At 37.2% G+C, this 18,314-nt stretch overlaps 1 protein-coding gene across 1 annotated transcript in view; it reads right to left on the minus strand.

Moving 5' to 3' along the window:
• The window catches only part of LOC122809482, a 37,141-nt gene that overhangs the window by 11,994 nt on the left and 6,833 nt on the right, over positions 1 to 18,314 (minus strand). The window contains exons 4-8 of the mRNA XM_044081028.1: positions 17,424 to 17,470; positions 16,639 to 17,312; positions 14,734 to 14,839; positions 9,380 to 9,526; positions 7,913 to 7,973 (exon numbers count right to left, since the gene is read on the minus strand). Coding sequence (XP_043936963.1) covers positions 7,913 to 7,973; positions 9,380 to 9,526; positions 14,734 to 14,839; positions 16,639 to 17,312; positions 17,424 to 17,470 — 1,035 coding nt within the window. The remainder of the gene's footprint in view (positions 1 to 7,912; positions 7,974 to 9,379; positions 9,527 to 14,733; positions 14,840 to 16,638; positions 17,313 to 17,423; positions 17,471 to 18,314) is intronic.

Genomic DNA, 18,314 nt, shown 5'->3' on the forward strand with positions numbered 1-18,314 from the left:
TAACAACAGAACTTTGTTTAAAAAATACAAGGAAATACAGGTGTGTCAAGAACCTTTCCCCTGCTTAAAACTTCCTCTTTTCATAGCAGCTCACACTTTGACTGAGCTTAAAATCAAGATAGCATAAGTCAGGTATACTGGTTTGAAATGACTGGAGATTTAATGTACATCTTGTATGGTAAAACCAGTCTATCTTGATTTCACAGGCAAATAAGCAAACTAACAAAGTTAGTCAGTCAAAACCAATGGGGAAAAAAGACTATAATATACTGTCTATGAACATGTATTTGCAAGGAATTCAAAGAGTTAACCATGAGGTGATGTGTATTACATGCTAATGAAGCAATCCAGAGGACAGGCACGTGTTAATTAGTCATATGGTCTCTCCCATGGAACTGTCTCATGGAAGGCACCTATGTACAAATCAGTTCTGTACATTAGCATAGCCACTCCTTTCACATTATTGTAGCTAATCACATTCATCCACCATGGTAGAGGCAAGTGCTGGGGAGTTTAATTTTGAGGCAGGGTTAAGAGTTATGTGCATGAGTGTATGCAGAGGACTGCTTATGCGAGTGCAAGTGCAAGTGTCTCTCTGCCTGCCTGGGAGGTAGTGGTAAGGGAGCTAAAGAGGGAATCATGTGTGTGTGTGTGTGTGTGTGTGTGTGTGTGTGTGTGTGTGTGTGTGTCTACTTGAGATTACCGAAATCTCAGTAGATCAACATTTAAAACACCAAGCCGAAAAGCTCAACATTACACGAGTGAAACTTCAGAATGCCGACTTCTGAATTCTTGACAGTCCAAGTTGAGCAGAACAGGAAATCCACTATTGCGGATGTTGTAGTGCGATCTCGGAAATCCACTATTGCGGATGTTGTAGTGCGATCTCGTAGTTGGTACCTGTAAGTAGCAGGGGGTTAGGAGGGGCACAGCCCCTCATGGAGGTATAGCAGGGCATAGCCCCCTGAAAAAACATGAAATGTAAAGGTTTGAATGTTAGTTTTTTTATTTAAAGTGTATTTTATGTATTAATGGTAAGGGTTTAGATTGGTTTAGATGGTGGGCGGGGTGTGGGTGAGAGGAAGCAGTTTTATTTGGAATGTTGTGTTTTTTTTTAATGTGTTGTTTGTACATTGTCTGCAGCACCACTAGACACCATGGAAGTATTCTACAAATGTTTAAATTAAGAAAAAGGGAGAAGGGATTTGAAATACGCACCCCTGACATACACAAAAAACAGGACACCTCATTAGCCTACTGCACAAACTGAGAGGTTAGTGTATCAGGTATTTTTGTTTTATTATGTATGGAGAATCTTGGACATTATGCAATGTCTGCAACATGTTGTGATGTATGATGGAGAAGGATAGGAAATGTAAAGCATTCCTCTCAATCTCATAAACAGATTTTGCCCTAGCATGCACTTACTGAAGGATAGGAAGCGTAAAGCTCAAATGTCTGGTAGCTATGTCAAGAATCTCAATGGCAACACACAGATCTGTTCTGAGTTTCAGCACAATGGCACTAAATATACAGAACCAACTGATATTGCCAACATCCTGGCAGATAGGTTCAGTGCTAACTTTACCCCCCCCCCCTCACTGCTAACTTTAACCCCCCCTCACCCCCTAAAGGGCCCATCTCTATACCGGAAGAATGCAAAGTTCCTGTAATCACGGCTGCACAGGTAAAAACCTCACTCTCCAAAGCCAAGAACACAGCATCCATGGGACCTGACAACATCCCAGGCTGCCTTCTACATAAACTACAGAATGAACTGGCCCCCCACCTAAGCACCATGTTGAATTATAGCCTCACCTCAGGCTTTGTGCCCACTGAATGGTGCACAGCAATGGTTATCCCACTCCACAAAGGGAGAGCCACCATGGACCCTGGGAACTACCGCCACATTAGCCTAATGAGCCTGATCTGCAAGGCCATGGAATGTATCATCATGGAGCTTATAAACAAAGACATTGGTAATCTCCAAACTCTGGACCCCACCCAGTTCGGGTTTGTAAAAGGCAGATCATGTCTCCTAAATCTGATTGACTTCTTTGAAGCAGTCACCAAAGACATAGACAAGGGTAAGGTGGTTCACACAGCCTATCTAGATCTTGCCAAGGCTTTTGACACCATCCCCCACTCTGGAATTATAGATTAAACTCACTAAACTAGGTATACATTGTTATGTCACAAGCTGGGGTGCCAACTGGCTCACTGACAGAACCCACACTGTGAAAGTAGCATACTCCAAATCCAACTTTAGACCAGTGACAAGTGGAGTACCACAGGGTTCAGTCCTGGGTCCTTTCCTGTTTGGTATCTACTTTTCTGAAGTACAGGCTAACACAGAAGGTCTTTGGCTAACAAAGTTTGCAGATGACTGCAAACTAGGAGCCATAACTGAAACTCCTAATGATGTTGACATCCTACAAAAGGGCCTCACTGAGACAGATGCCTGGTGTTAAAGCCATGGCCTCAAGCTCAAAAAGTGCATTGTCATCCCCTTTGGTAAAAACTCCGTACCCATGAGCTACCACATAGGTGGTAGTCTACTTAACACCGAAAGTGTGATAAGAGAACTTGGGACACAGGTGGACAGTAGTCTCTCATTTGATAATCACATTGCCACAGTAGTCAGGAAATCCTTCTATGTTGCACACCTCATCACAAAAGGTTTCTCATCCAGGAAAGAAAGAGGTCATTGTTCCCCTCTACTCATCACTCATTAGACCCATTATAGAGCACAATGCCCCTTTTGGTATGTATCTCACAAGACATCTACAACAACTGGAAAGGCCGCAGAACTACCTCACAAATAGGATTACCAGCCTCAAACAGATGCCTTACGCAGACCGTCTCAAAAAACTCCAGCATTACTCTGTCGCATATTGCCTACTCAGAGGCAATCTCTGCCCAACATACAAAGCTATGTCAAACCAAGAGCTGTTGGACATGCTCCACTTAAAGAAATCCCAATCCCTCTTAGCTAAATGCTCTAGGGACCTATACCTAATCACCACAATAAACAGAACATGCTGGAGGGATAGATTTATGTCCCAGAGACTTCCCATACTCTGGAACAAGCTACCTATCTATGTCAAGCAAAGTTCCTCATTAACACTCTTCAAGAAAATTCTTGTTGATTAGATGGGAAATAGGAAATTCACCTCAGGGATCACCTCTGTGGTTCTGCTCGACAGGGGTACAGGAAAATAATTTTCTTGGGTGGCGAAAGCCAGGGTACCTTTTTGGCTAGGCTCGTGTAGGCCCCAGGGCCAATAGCCTAGTACCTACCTATGAACCTAAGAACCTATTAAGCCCGCACTGTAATAATTCATGAATTATCTAGGCAGGGGAAAAGGAGACATTGTGCACATTCTTATGACAGGGACAGGTATGGGGAATGTGGTGTGTGTGTGTGTGTGTGTGTGTGTGTGTGTGTGTGTGTGTGTGTGTGTGTGTGTGTGTGTGTGTGTGTGTGTGTGTGTGTTATGTGTCTGTGCATTTTACTTTGTGCTTGTGTGTGTTAGAGAGTGAGTGGGGGGCCTGTGCTAATAAAATGCAGCTGCTGAAATGTTGAAATGCACTTTACTATAATTAAGTGAACTTTATAGTTATGCAAATTACTTCATAATGAGGTCTTTCCTCATTCTGGCTAATGTGTATGAATCTCAAAATACTGCTTTGTGTTAAAAGGGCCTTTTACCACTGTCCTTAATACAATATGGTAGTACTTTAATGAGTTCTGGGCTGTGTTTTGTGTGTGTGTGTGTGTGTGTGTGTGTGTGTGTGTGTGTGTGTGTGTGTGTGTGTGTGTGTGTGTGTGTGTGTGTGTGAGAGTGGGTGTGAGTGTGTGTGTATACATATGCTTTATTCATGGTTTTGTAAGTTTATAAGTATAAAGAAGTTTATTATGAAGAAGTCTCCTTACTCACTAAGAAATGAAAGTGCATAACAGTAGTATTTTTTTGTAACTATTAACTTAAGAAAAGGCTTGGTTTGACTCTTACACTGGTCATTTTTAGCTGGAAGCACTGAAATATATTTCATATATTTTGTCACATATTCAAAATCTAGATTCACAGCATAATGTGTTCAGTTACGATATATGTAGTTAAAACTCCAAGTTATTGTAGATTTGCGCACAAAAGTACTTTAAATAAAAACATTAAGAAATGTCAGTAGTTTCACTGTCACATCAGCATTACCTCATTTGTGGCTGTACGAACTCTGAGCAGCTCAGCATTTGAGCAGTGACTCAAATAAAACTTGTGTCAAGTTAGCCAAGACTTATTGCTATTTGCTTTAGATCGGCTTTATGGATCAGCATATCTAAGATACGTAGCACAACACTGATGATATTTTAACTAAAGACATTTGAACCTTCAGAACAGAACTAAAGCAACACATTTTCAGTCGTTTTTAAGCTTCCTTTTAATCGCCGATATTTTCTGTACATTTCTTCCTATTATGGTATAATACAAGCATTTCTTAGTAGCTGCTATCATCATGCAATGGTATGGAATGCAATATGTGGCAAACAAAATAAGGAATTCTGAGGTAGTAAAGAAATAGAAAGGACTAGAGGGAAAATTTTAATTTTCCATCATGCCTAAAATATCTTTTAGATCATGTGTAGCTGAAGGGGACAGATGACAGTTTTTACTTTCCAGATACAAAACAGGATATTTGCTGATGAAGAAATTCGATCCATGGGTGTTTGAAGGGATGCAAATGAAGTAAAGCGAAACCAGTTTTGTTTGAAGAATTGCATGATCATAACTATGGTTGCTTTAAATGGGTGTAATCAAAATGATTTGCGATATCATTTCATACTGATTCTTTATGAAGGGTATAGTAGCCTGTTGAAGTCAGTCTGAACTCTTCCTTTACAAAGTAAGGAAACTGTTCCATATATGAAAAATGACATCGTTCATATTTTGAAGAAAAGGAAGCTGGGTGAGGGCTCACCATCTGCAAGGTTAAGGGTAAAAAGTAGATTGTAATGCCTATCAGATGGTAGGGAAAACTAGATTAAGACATTTAGATCCTTGGCAATGAAAAGTGGTTCACTGTAAAAACAGCTGAAGCTTGCAAGGGAGGATGAAAATCAGGTTTTGTGCCCATTGTACCATAACAGGGAACTGTATTCAGTGGGATGCTCAGGAGACAACATATTAAGATCCAAGGCCTTTCGTATTTGTAAAGTAACAAATATGAGCAGTGAAAATCACTGGCATGGGAAAATGGGTGTAACACAGGCATATGATATTAGTCTAGCAGTTGGCACAGAAGGTTAAGGTTTTGCACATTTAATGATGTGCTTCCTGTAGTCATGAGTACAGGGATTGATTCATTTCTCTGCAATTTGCCTGTTGTGTGATTGTCAGCAAGTAACTTAACCAGATAGTGCTTAGAGGTCACCCCTGAAAAGGGACACTGCTTATACAATTAAAATGTGAATATAATAATTATAATAACAATAATAATAATAATAATAATAATAAGATCAGAGTCACTGCACAGCAGTTTCTTTTGATTTCTAACAAGCAAATGTGCTGAATGAAGAGGACATGTAAACAATTTAATGTTTTGTGGTAAGTAATTTAGACATTATTTGCTTCTGGGAAGGCGAACGTCTTAGCAGCAACTTCTTAAATTAGTCTGTACCATGAGGGACAGGAACTGCAGCTACAGAGCGGAGATTTTTTTTATTATTCATTTTATACACACTGACAACAAAATATCCATTCTTTCTCCTGCATGTCACCACTGCAGCACAAAATAGAAGGTGGGCTACTGTATACTTCAGTTTTAGGTGCTGGAGTCAGAAATAACTGCTCTGTACTGTGTATTCATAGATTTGTGTATATATTTGTTATTTTAATAAGCAACCAAGTGGGATTACTTGAGTAACTAAAGGAAACTCTCCTAATGAATGTTCTGATTTGGTTACTGTAAGTTTTGCGATCTACTAGCAAAATAATTATGTGATCTGCTTAAATAAATGGAAAATTTGTTTTGAAGGTTCAGTGAAAATTGTATTTCAGTTTGTCACTGATAAATTATCCAAGCGATAGGCTATACTAAAGTATACATAATACAGGGTACACACTGCTGTGTGTGGCTTAGATGCATGAAAGCTTGAAGTTACATATTAAGTACTGCTTGCTATGTTTTATTCAGTATATTTTGCAAAGATTCTTCATCATCTAATATTTTTTATACAAGGCTTAGTTTTATAATTGCTGGTAATGGTCTTTCTGTTTAATACTGAGTTTGTCATAATAACTGAGTTATTGTAGAACTCAGGTAGCTCAAATGGAAGATTTAAACAATGAATGAGCTGGTAAAATATTTTATGCACTTAAGTGTATATCCTGTAAAATATTGTAGAAGCCAAATCATAGTTTCTTCTTGTGTTTGATAGTGACTGACACTAATGTTTGCATTGTAATAAACTGTAGTCTGTTTTGAGTGAAGGGTTGTCTGTGTGAATGTTTTATTGGGTTACTTCTATATTGGTCAACAAAGGAAAAAGGCAGGTCTGGGAGTATTTGAGTGATAGTGCATGCTTTAGGATTACAGTAAGTGGATAGATTTACTGTGTGTGTGCACGTGTGTGTGTGTGTTTTAGGATTAGGGTATGTGGATAAATTTAGTGTGTGTGTGAGTGTGTGTGTGTGTTAATGCATGAACATGCACGTCTATGTGTGTGTATGTGTATGTGTCTGTGAATGTTTTGGAGTTAGAATATATATGTAGTGCATGCATAAGTGTTTTAAGGTTAGGTAAAGGGATAGATTTAGTGTGCATGTGCTTGGTGAGTGCCCAAGCCATCATGTGTAGTGGCACTATTACAGAAAGGTAAGCTGTATGGTTAAGGTCAGCACAAAGGTAAGGTTAGCACTAATTACTGAGATGGACTGGGGGAGTGAAGCCTTGGCAACTTCTAAAACTACAGCTTTAAACGTCTTTCAGTAGAAAGGTCAATGTCAGACATTTTATAGAGTAAAAGGGTATGAAGGGGTACAAAAGATGTGCATGCTTATTTTCCATACACTGTTGTTGTATAATGATGCACACAAACCGTGCACTCTGGTTTAATGTTTGTTCATTGTCAAAGAAAAAAGTAAAAAGCATACAGAGAGACAAGTATGATGAAAGAGAGATAAAAAGGATGAAGTAAAATACACATAAATAGAGACAGATATGAACTAACAGATCAACGAGGAGAAGAAAAATGAAAGGATGGCTAAATAATAAATAGTTTAATATTTAATGTCAATGGCTTCTCTAAACAATTAAAAGACAAAATTAATAAGAAAAGTTTCCTGTGTACTTGTCATGGGACATGTCAAACATATGACTGTTTACTAAACCACTCATTCATTGTTTTTACTTTGACAGCTGATCTCAGTTCACAGGTCAACTGTGCTCAGCTGAGAATGAGCAGAAGTGGAGGACAGAGTGTGTCATCTAGAGAAATTGTAATATCAATCTTCCTATTCAGGTTTAATCTGCTAAAATTAAGGATACAGATGCAGTCAAGCAATGTACAGGAGGTACTTATTGTCAGATTCTGAGATGTGCTTTCAGGGATGTATAGGAGTTTGCACATGGAAAAAAAACAAAGGTAGAACTTTGCATTGTGACCTGACCTATACCTTCTTTGTACACTAGTCTCTATATGTACATTCTTACTCTCTCCAGTGAGATATTAAAATTGTTAGATGGTAGTGAGAGAAAATAGACCTTCCCTCACAACTCAGCACTGATGGGGTGGAGGGGAGATTACCAATTTATCCACCTAAAAATAAGTGAATCCACTTAAACCAGATTAAAATAGTTATTGTTTATTGTATTTTACTAAAAATATTAAAGGTTCCTTTTTAAAATTTCTTACCATTGTTATCAGTAGCATCTACTTCAAGATCTGTCCCCAGTTCCTTCATATTTTTCAGTACCTTAAGGTAAATATAAAAGCCATTAGACAAAGTGAACTTTGAAGAAAACCATGCAGTACTTGATCAAAGCAGTATGGTATAATGGAATATGTATTATATTGTGATAACAATATTAAGCAGGATGCACATCCCAGAATTTTCTTTTCTTTAGTAATTAAATTGTCTGAAGTATTTTATTGTTTTTGAAAGCAGCTCATGGTAGGACAAAACAGACCTCTACTAACCCAAATTATAAAATGGATAAGAAAACTAACCACATTGCTAGCTATCTGTGCATCAACTATATTCTACACAAAGGAGAATGTCAGTGCAGGTCACACGGGCATCTCATTCAGTTACAGATCTCTTCTTCTCAGCCTTTAGAATCACACTGGTAGCCATTTTATTTCACTCAACACTAACTCTATCCTGCAACTGAAAAAGAATTTGTAGCCACCCTTCACATATCTTTAACAGAAAATACCCAAGACTTTTAATAAGAAAACAACTTTACCAAAGACATTTTAAGCATGGCAGATCCTGTTCAAAGCCAGAAGAAATCAATAACTTTCATTTTATAATTAATTACCACATCTCAACCAAGGTTTAACATTTTTTACTTATATTTATGGACCATCTCCATCTCAGCTATGCCACTAAAACTGTATATTTGATTTACAAAAATAATTACAGAACAACATTTGCAAATTAAATTGTGCAGTGATATACAGCTGATTAACAGAGAGGTTCCTAATTAACAATCAGTTAAAAAGGTTAATACTTTTAAAGTTATTTTCAACAAATGCACATAATGCACCTTAATTCTCAGAATTTCAAATTACTATCTATGGACCATCATATCCTGACAATGAACTTGTACAGCACAGAAACTAAAAGTCAGTGACTAAGAACTACACTAGTGTTGGATTCCAGTAGTTAGGCAAGTCCTGGATTTTACACAGTTTAAAAGGATAACATTCATGCTCTGACTTCCCACTTCAAGGTCATAAGAGAACCATGGCCTGTCCATAGATACACTGTGTGCATGGCAATGAATCCACCCCTGGAAGAGGGACTAGCCCATCTTGGGATCTTATTAAAATTATATTATTTATCTTATTCAAATACATGTTTCCTAAGTGCTTCTTAAATGAGAAGGCTATATATAAACATTAGTCAGAAGAGAAGATGCAGAAAAGTATATAGTGTGTATGAAACAATGCTGTTCAGTCAGTAAGAAGACTATATATGCTTTTATGGTTGTATATCCCAATATCAAATACCAAATCATTGAAAACTATTCTATCACATAGGGTAATCTTGTGTGTATAACAATTCAGTTATGCAGTAGCAGATAATGCATAAGTGATTATTTTTAACAGCTAAGGTTAAGGCAACATTTATTCTACCAGACTGTAAATACTTACTTCTAGCACTCTGTGATAACCATTTTCTGCACAGAGGTGGAGAGGTGTCTTCCCTAAATTGTCTTTTTTGTTTATGTTTCCTCCAAGACTGATAAGGTCGCTGACCATTAAGTGTTGATTTTTCTCTGCAGCTAGATGCAATGGTGTCTGTAAATACAAGGACAGTTGTTACAGCAGTATAAGACTGATAAACAAGCAGCTCTGCTACAGTGATGTCAGTTTCAATTACATAAGAAAACTGTACTGGCACTCAATAAATAAGAGCTTATTAATTGTACTTTTTATATTCTGAACTATTTTAATGCATCAAAATCACTTTAGAGGTTTATTATTATATTTCAGTATGTTTTATTTCTGCAGAATGGCCATCAAGGGTTCTGTCATACTAACACAAGCTTGTTTTACTGCCCTGTCTTATGGTTCAGAGAAACCATTTCACATCTCCTTTATATGATTCACACTAGCCAAGACATGAGGAAGTAAGATGTTTTTAGCTGCATTTAAATAGAATATCAGTAGGGCGAATCACAGGCATCTTGGAGAGCTTCTCAAACCTGAATAATTTTTACTTTTTGACTGAATTGCATTGTTGTCAGAACTGATCTAACCTGTTCAGAGTAGTTGCATATCCAGACAAAAATAAAGCAGGTACTCTTCAAGTTTTTCTTAGATTGCCAACTTGAATGCTTACTGAGGTGTCAAACATGTCCTTGTAAACCACTAGCAGTAACTGAGTGCTACTTCAAAAAACTTCTAAAAAAACGAAAACTAAATGTGCTATTGCACCACAGTCTGCTTGGGGATAATATGCATTTTTATTCTAAATGTTGTAAAAATGTGCTGAATTTGCACAGAATTGTTTTACATTTATACCTCCTTTCATCTTATTATTATCATTAGCTACACAATGCAATGTGGTACTGCTTCAAAATAATAACTACAACTTTTTAATCTTGAACTTGTGTTGTTATAAGATTTCTTTTTTACTAAGGTAAATGTTAGTGCATTTCTTTCTTACACTTGTTTTGTTACATTGCTATCGGCTTGATTTGTGGCTTGATTTGTTACATGTAACAGACCATAAGCCTTGATTATGATGAGTTAGTAGTTATTATCTGTGCACTACAAACAAGTAAAACACGAGTGTCTGCAAAGATGCAGTGCATTCAGAAAAGAATACATTCAGCAAATGGATCAGTATGCAGTGATACTTTAACCTTAGTGTAAGCAGAAAGAAAACCTCAAGGCTGTGTTTCACTACAGGTGAAGGTGGACTTATGCTTTAACATTCAGCATTTAATATATAATATCTAAAATATAAAGATTAAGCATGCAATTGCAAATATCCATCAAAGATTCACAACAAAGCAATGAAAGGAGATCAGTAAAACATTTTTATTCATAAGCCAAAAGACTCTCAAAAATTCAAATTGAAAGCTGTACCTCCCACCATTTAGGTCACACATTAGTACATCTGGGAAAAAAAGACTCTCACTGTGCTTTCCCACAGTATTGACACAGACTGCCTCACTGCAAACACAGCTGCATAGACAGCCCTGATGAGGTCTTGTATGCCTCCTTCTCTGTTCAGTACACTGATAAAATGTATGGTGGTCTCCTGGTCCATGGTTTCTATACTCAGCATCATGTGATTTCCTTTAAGAATCATGGAAGCATTAGTCCAGTGGCTGACCTGCTGTCAGCCCCATTTCTGGTATATCCATCTATCCGTCCATTCTCAATCCCTTTTCCCATTTTGCACATGGGGTTGGGGTGTCACTTCAGCAGTGACAATCATCTTGAGCAAAGTTTTACACTGCTGGGTGGTTAGCCATGCCACGGTAGATCATTGGCACCACTCTCTTGCACACACTTTCTCACCTACGGTCAATTTTAGAATGTCCAATCCACCTACTGCATGTCTTTGGAATGTGTGAGGAAACTGGATAACCTGGAGGAAACCCACATGACTATAGGGAGGAAATGCAGACTCTGCACAGAAGGCACCCCAGCACAGAATCAAACCAGAGAACCTCTTGCTGTGAGGCAGCAACACTAGCCACACCACCGTGGCCACCTCATTTCTGGTATATATTGCAGATTGTACCTATGAATAAATCTATGAATGCCACCAGACTGAAATTTTGTGCAGATGGTTCCTCTGTTAATAGCTAACTGTAGCACTAAGAACTGTGCTGTCAGTACCTACAATACAGGACGTACAGCAGTGACTTGGGTTTCTCATAGATGATGTGAAAGAGCAACAAATGTAAATTGCTCACATGAAATTCTTCCTTTTTTGCATAGTTTCTCTCTACAAACTGGATGCCACAAAAAATGTTGTTGCAGTTTTACAAACCTGTAAAAGAGCATAAAGATCTTCATTGGTAAACTATTACCTAGCTAAAATTTGTCAGGAAAACAGCTCAAAGTTTTTTAACATTTGAACTTGCGTACATCTGAACTAATTTCAGACTAATTTGTTGTGTGCTGTGTAGCAAATTTACGCCTGCCTTGGTTGAAAAAACAATGGCTAACAACCACCTGATCAGCAAGCTGGCTAGTTTCATTATTTGTTTCATTTTGCTGACATGGTAGATGCCATTATGTTTAGAGACCTTTCCTGGGATGACACAAGATGGTATTTAAACTGGTGTTGACTGCCTCTGGGGCCTTTCATCTACATGAGCTACTATAGACACAGGCAAATGGGTCCTGGCTTAAGATTCCATCTAAAGAACAGCACCTCAGAATTACAAAGGTCACATCTTGCTATATTACACTCTCACTAGTTAAATATGTATCAAAGCAAATGGATTGGTGTTAAAACATAGAAACTCTATCTTTGCACCATCAGAACGAAAGTGCATTACATTCGTAGACTTCAGTAACTCCTTGCCAACAATGTACAGCTGAATTAGTACAAACTTTTGCCAAAGTTTATCCAAACACCTTGAGGTAGACGTCTGGCTCCCTACTGAAATATCAGCCCTTGTAATGCTGATTGCCAATATACCAAAAAAAGCAACACTGGGTATGCAGGAGAACAATAAATATTGATAACAGCTTGTCTCCTTTAAGCTTCTTGTTTTTGTAGGTGGAACATTCCTATAGGTTCATAGTAGGCTAACTGCCCTTGTGGGCCATTTTAGGCTTAGCCAATTGCCCCATTTGAGAATCAAACTCTGCACCTTGTGTCTGCAAGGTAAACACCTTAACCATTATGCCATCCTCCCACCCTTTACCTTCCAAGTGTATATACACTAACTCTAAGATACCCATACCTCATAGAAAAAAGAATATTCTGAGAAATGACCATCTCAGACTAAATAGACGTGAGTCCATTTTTTTTCAGCCCTTCAGTCTCAGCATAACAGAACTCAGTGAAGTGGGTCTCAACATTTCAAATGGTTACCCAGACAACTATTTCAGTCTCATTGTCAAATTATCTAGGTGAGAAGTGAAGGGAAAGTCATTTACATGGCATGTGAGTGCAATCTGCAACTTAACATCTTATAGTCTTAATCCTCTGCAGTAACAGTCCTGTAGCCCAGGGTGTGTGAATGTCAGCCTCCAATTTCCTAATGAATAAACCTCACCAAGTCACTTAGCCAAACAACATTTCTTGGTTGAGTTTGAAAAAGGTCAGTGCTCTACCATAGCTAAAGAATAAAAATACTGAACGACCAGAAGGTATTTAATGTAAGTGGGGTGACACATCATTTGGCATAAAGAAATATACAGGATTACAATATGGTCTTTAATCCAAACCAAGTTACTATATGTTTGAGAAACAGATGTCAATAAACTGACATTGAAAGCAGACTCTTAAGTAAAGCTGTCTTGAGAATCAAAACATATTCAATCTTTTCTGACCATTCTACTCTTTAAAAGGACTTCATATGGCTCTGTACTTGTTACCCTGTGTTTTTCAGTCCTTAGCAGCAAACAGTCACACAACCTCTTATTCCTCTGATCATATCTCGCTATGATATTGTCATGTTTAGGTCTGTCCCCTTTCACTCATTCATCCAAACCCAAATTAACAATAACTTTCAATCACTTCACAGTTGGTTAAAACAGCATAAGCTTCTACTTATCCCCAGAAAAAGCAAAAAGTCTGCTTTTTGGTACTAATCAGAAATTCACTAAATCTCCATCAACTTTTGAAATAAAATACTATCAAAATTTCTCAAATGAAACCTCACTGACTTTTAAACATTTATTTTATTTTATTTTACATTTGTTGAAAACATCTCAGTATTTCATTGACCAGATCCTCACCTTCCAAACATAGATTAAACAAAGAAAGAACAAAACAGGAATAATATTAACCCCTTACAATTTTGGGCCAAGAAATTTCTTCCTGTCTCTCAAAGACAAGAGGGTCTATTGGAATGGAAGTCCCTTTATTGTATGAGTGATTGCTACTGGACTTTCCATCCTAGCTGCAGCTTTCTGCAGAAGTATGCCCACACAATAAATGATCATAAATAAAACATGTTGGTTTATTACACACTGTGCCCCTTGGGAACACCACCGTCTAAATTTTACTAAAGGCAAAAATGGCTACCTGTACAGCAAAGATCAGATGCCCTTCTTGCCAAACTTCTATTCTAACTCCACCATCTAGAAACAAAGTCTTCCCTTGCAGCAAAGCTCACCATAAAAACCTCCACCTATGACCTTTGACCTAAGATTTAAGAACATTTTCTCTTGTTGGCCCTGCTTTACTACTCCCAGAACCAAGCTACACTGCAGCATCCATACATTTTCAATTCTAGCACCTTAACTTTGGGCATTTCTCCCTTTTTGTCAGAAAAGTCTCTACTCTTGTTCCAAGTTTATACCACAATCCAAACAATCTCCTCAAAGAAGCTTGGTGTAAGTACTTTCAAGCTGGGCACATAACTTACTCACCCTCAGTACCCTTCCCACACATTCCCCCAGGGTATTCATACATGCAGTACCCTTCCTACACACTCCGAGGGTACTCATCCTCCTCTTTTCCTGCTCAGGAGTGTAATACCTACTGGTTGTTTTTCTTTGTTATACTGTTTCATTCCTTTCTCTTTTTGAGGTGGCTGTTAAGACCCACTCACTTTAATTCTTGATTGCAGCTACTGGGTAAATACTATACAATTCATCTGTTCTTTTTTTCTAGGTGAAGCTGTATCAACATTATTTTCTGCTTTTGCTGTATATGCAAAATTGCTATTTATTTATTGCTTTTGCTTGCTTTTGTGATTGCATTCATCCAGGCTGTGCCTGAAGTTAGTATGTAAAGATAAATGCACTACCCCTGTCAACAAATACAAATGAAATAAAATAAAATAAATAAAATAAGTGCTTACCCGCCCATTGTTGTCCACTACATTAATTGCATTCAGTGAAGCCATTTTATTTGCAAGTGCATATGTAGACGCTCTCTTTCCCTGCATTACAGCTTTATGCAGCAACCTGTAAAGAAATAATCTTGTATCAGAAAAGTGATTATGACCCTGAAGGATCTGAAAGATAAATTACGTACACATGGCTTTTTATGCACACTAACAATTTCTTTAATCTTTTGATTGGTATGGATATATAAAATGTGATGGTATCACTGTGTCAGTTTCACCATAAATCTTTACTTTCACAGTTCTGAATTCAAACTTGTAAAAAAACAAGCAGTGACATTTTATTTAAGCAAATGCAGGCTTGCTTAGTTTTATTATAGTAGTAACAGATAAAATTACTGTGGCAAAATTGGCCAAGATGCTTTGTCTGGTATATAAATCTGTCTGCTTGGCATTTTTTTGTTCTTTCCTAATATGTGTGTGTGCGTGTGTGTGTGTGTGTGAGAGAGAGAGAGAGAGAGAGAGTGCACGCGCATGTGTGTTCATGTGTGTCTAGCAGAGAAGCCATCAAAATTGATGACAGCAATTTGGAAACACACTCCACTGAATAGGTGTTCATAATCAGTGAGTTTGTAATACTGGACTGCAAGTTATTGCCAAACATTTTGTTTGCCAATTTCTAGCAGACTGTTCTAGAGACCGGATTTATAATGCATAGATCTTTTAATTTTAAGCTATACGTGCTCAGTAAAACTGTTAAGATTTGGGCGTTTTGAAAGTATATTTTTGTAGAACTATACCTTGCCTTCTCTATAACAAAACAGATACAAATTAAGGCTTCTCAGTTTCACAAATAAGTTACAGATTATAAACATTGCTTCAGAAAAGTTTGGAAAAAATTTCAAATTAATTAAAACCCATTTGTTCCAAAATCTAAAACCACCTTCTTCAAGGGTAATTGAGGTTCTTTGATAACCAGAGCTCTAGAAGATCTGCAGCCTTATGCAGGCTGCATTCTTTTATTGGGTATAGCTTACTACATTTAGTCACAAACAGTAAATTATATTACAGATTAAACAGTCTGTGTACACAATAGAACTCATATTAGCTGTTTTGTCCTGTGGCTAGACCGATATTAACAGATGAAGCATAAAGTAAGGAATTTAAATGCTGTAAAGGACCACTCTTGTCAGTAAAACTATCTGTTTTCTGTCTATAAGATGGTCTTCTGGATCTAAAAATAGACTATCGGAAATTATATTTTACATATTTTTTTCTTCACACTGCACCATTAAGAAGAATCTATCCTATTTAGATGTAACATCAGCTTTTAGAAAATGAAATTATTGTATATCGCATTGGCATTATTTTGGTAACCAGTTTTCATTATATGACAAGTTCAGATTAAATAGATGAGTAGTTATGATAAAAGGGCTCTAACAACATAATGACCAGCTTTCCGGGTACACTGTATGAACTCAGTAATGATGTCATTATTCCCTACCAAGAAAAGTCAGTGTCAATGTGATATGTGAGATAGTGGTAATATACCAGTTAGGGGAGAAGAGATAGACTTCAACTCTTGATTTCACTTACAGCTTATGGAGTGGGGCAAAGAAAGTCTGAAAAGTTTGTGTTCAAGTAATTTGCTATTTGTCACACCAAACACATATGTATTACTTACAGAAGCATTTAAAGAATAAACTGAGTAAAAATCAAGCAAAGATTAATTGTAAATTTACCCCTGAGAATTAGTTTGAATTCCTTTTTCAAATTACTCTGTGACTTTTTATTTGCTACTGGAGTCATTTAACAGTTACTAACAACTTGTTACTCTGTGTCTGGTCATCATTTTCCCCTCAAATATGGAAGCATGGATTTCTCACTAAACAATTAAAAGTAAATTACTACAGAACTTACGTGTTTCCATTTTTATCAACCGCAAGTAGCTCATGTGCAGGAATTGTTCTAAGCAAAGTCTCCTCTCTGTGAAGCTGGAACTGAAAGAAGGAGAATGCAGAAGGATCCTGCTGAAAGGACAGTTTAGAACATGCTTTCAAGTCATGTGGAGTGTCTGTGCAACTGTACATGGTTTCAGAATGCTCATCTTGAAATGAACCCTGTGGACATGAAAGCAAATTGCTTTGTGGAGATGGAACTTGAAAGTCATTACGGGAATCCACACAGGTAGTCTGTGTTCTACAGTCTACGGTGTCATTCATTAATACGCCTGAACTAGGATTATAAATGTCTGTGGAGTGGAATGATCTAGATATGAGATCAGGGACTGAAGAACAGATAGGATTTTCAGCTAGTTCTGTACATCTGTATTGAGAATTGCAGTCTTGATATGGAGATGGAATTTCCCTTGATTTTTGGCAGGCTGGCATACATGGAATTATTGGATAAATGTCTATTTCTTGTTTATCAGCTTGCAGTTCCCTGTAGATTTTATCTAAGCTGTCCAGTTCATAATCAAGTATTGCCTTTTCCAGTGATTTGGATTGGCTCTTAAGTAAATCTGCCTGTAAAACTTCGACTAATATTTCCAAATCATCAACGACCTCTGTAGCTTTTTCAGGTTTTGTTTTGTTCTGAAATTTAATAATATGTACATGTAAATGCTACTACATGTGATTATCACAGTAATACGTCAGTAATGGTGAAAATAAATAAAAATACTAGTTTCTTGAGCAGTTCCTTACTTGTTTGACTCGTCGCTCTGCATAAGGATGCACTCTTCCTCTCAAACCTAAAAAAAGAGAAAATAAAGTAATGCAATCAACAACTAAGGGAGGAAATTGATCAATTTACACACTTTTCATAGTGTTACTTAATAATGAAACTGACAGTTTACAAGCAGTTAAATTCTGTTCTTGTCTTCTCTCTCTCTCTCTCTCTCTCTTTCTGAATGAATATTCGCTCATGATAATTCTGTCAGTGTTTATCTTCATCATTCAGGGCAAGTTCCACCATATTGTAATTCAGAGTAATAAGAAATGAACTACAACAACATCCTAGCACTGCTATTACCTAGGACGTCCTCTTCTGAGTTATGACGGCTGTGGCCATGAGACATACCACTTCACTATGAGGCATACCACTTCACTATGGATGGACTGTGATTTTATGAAATGGACAGATATCAATTGTTTGTATGTAGGGATTTATCTTTCTGAGCAAATTTCTTTTTTTTGGGGGAGTTGAATACTAATGATAGCAGAGTGCCAAATGCATGCATATAAAGAAATACACTATGCACCTTTAACTCTAATTGAAAAAGTAGAAATTGCATCCAGTAATGAGACCTTACATTGACCACTTTGTCATTACCACAGAGAAGGAAGTTAGTACAAGGGATACTTTGTCACGTCTTCCTAACTACCCTTTTATTGGCATTTTATGAGCACCACACCTAGTTGTCTAAAGTTCGATCATTTATTCACGATGCATCTTTGATATCTGTTCTGGCCGTTTTCTTTATATTTTCATTTCCTGATTTAAATTAGCAGATTTAAAAGTGTGAAAGCATCCTAGTAGATTGTGTACAGATAATGAACATAGCCTTTTAATTTCATTTAAATGTTTTTTTAATT

The sequence above is a fragment of the Protopterus annectens genome, chromosome 8.part0 (genome assembly GCF_019279795.1).
Source record: "Protopterus annectens isolate FY-2018-M chromosome 8.part0, PAN1.0, whole genome shotgun sequence".
Lineage (NCBI taxonomy): Eukaryota > Metazoa > Chordata > Ceratodontiformes > Protopteridae > Protopterus > Protopterus annectens.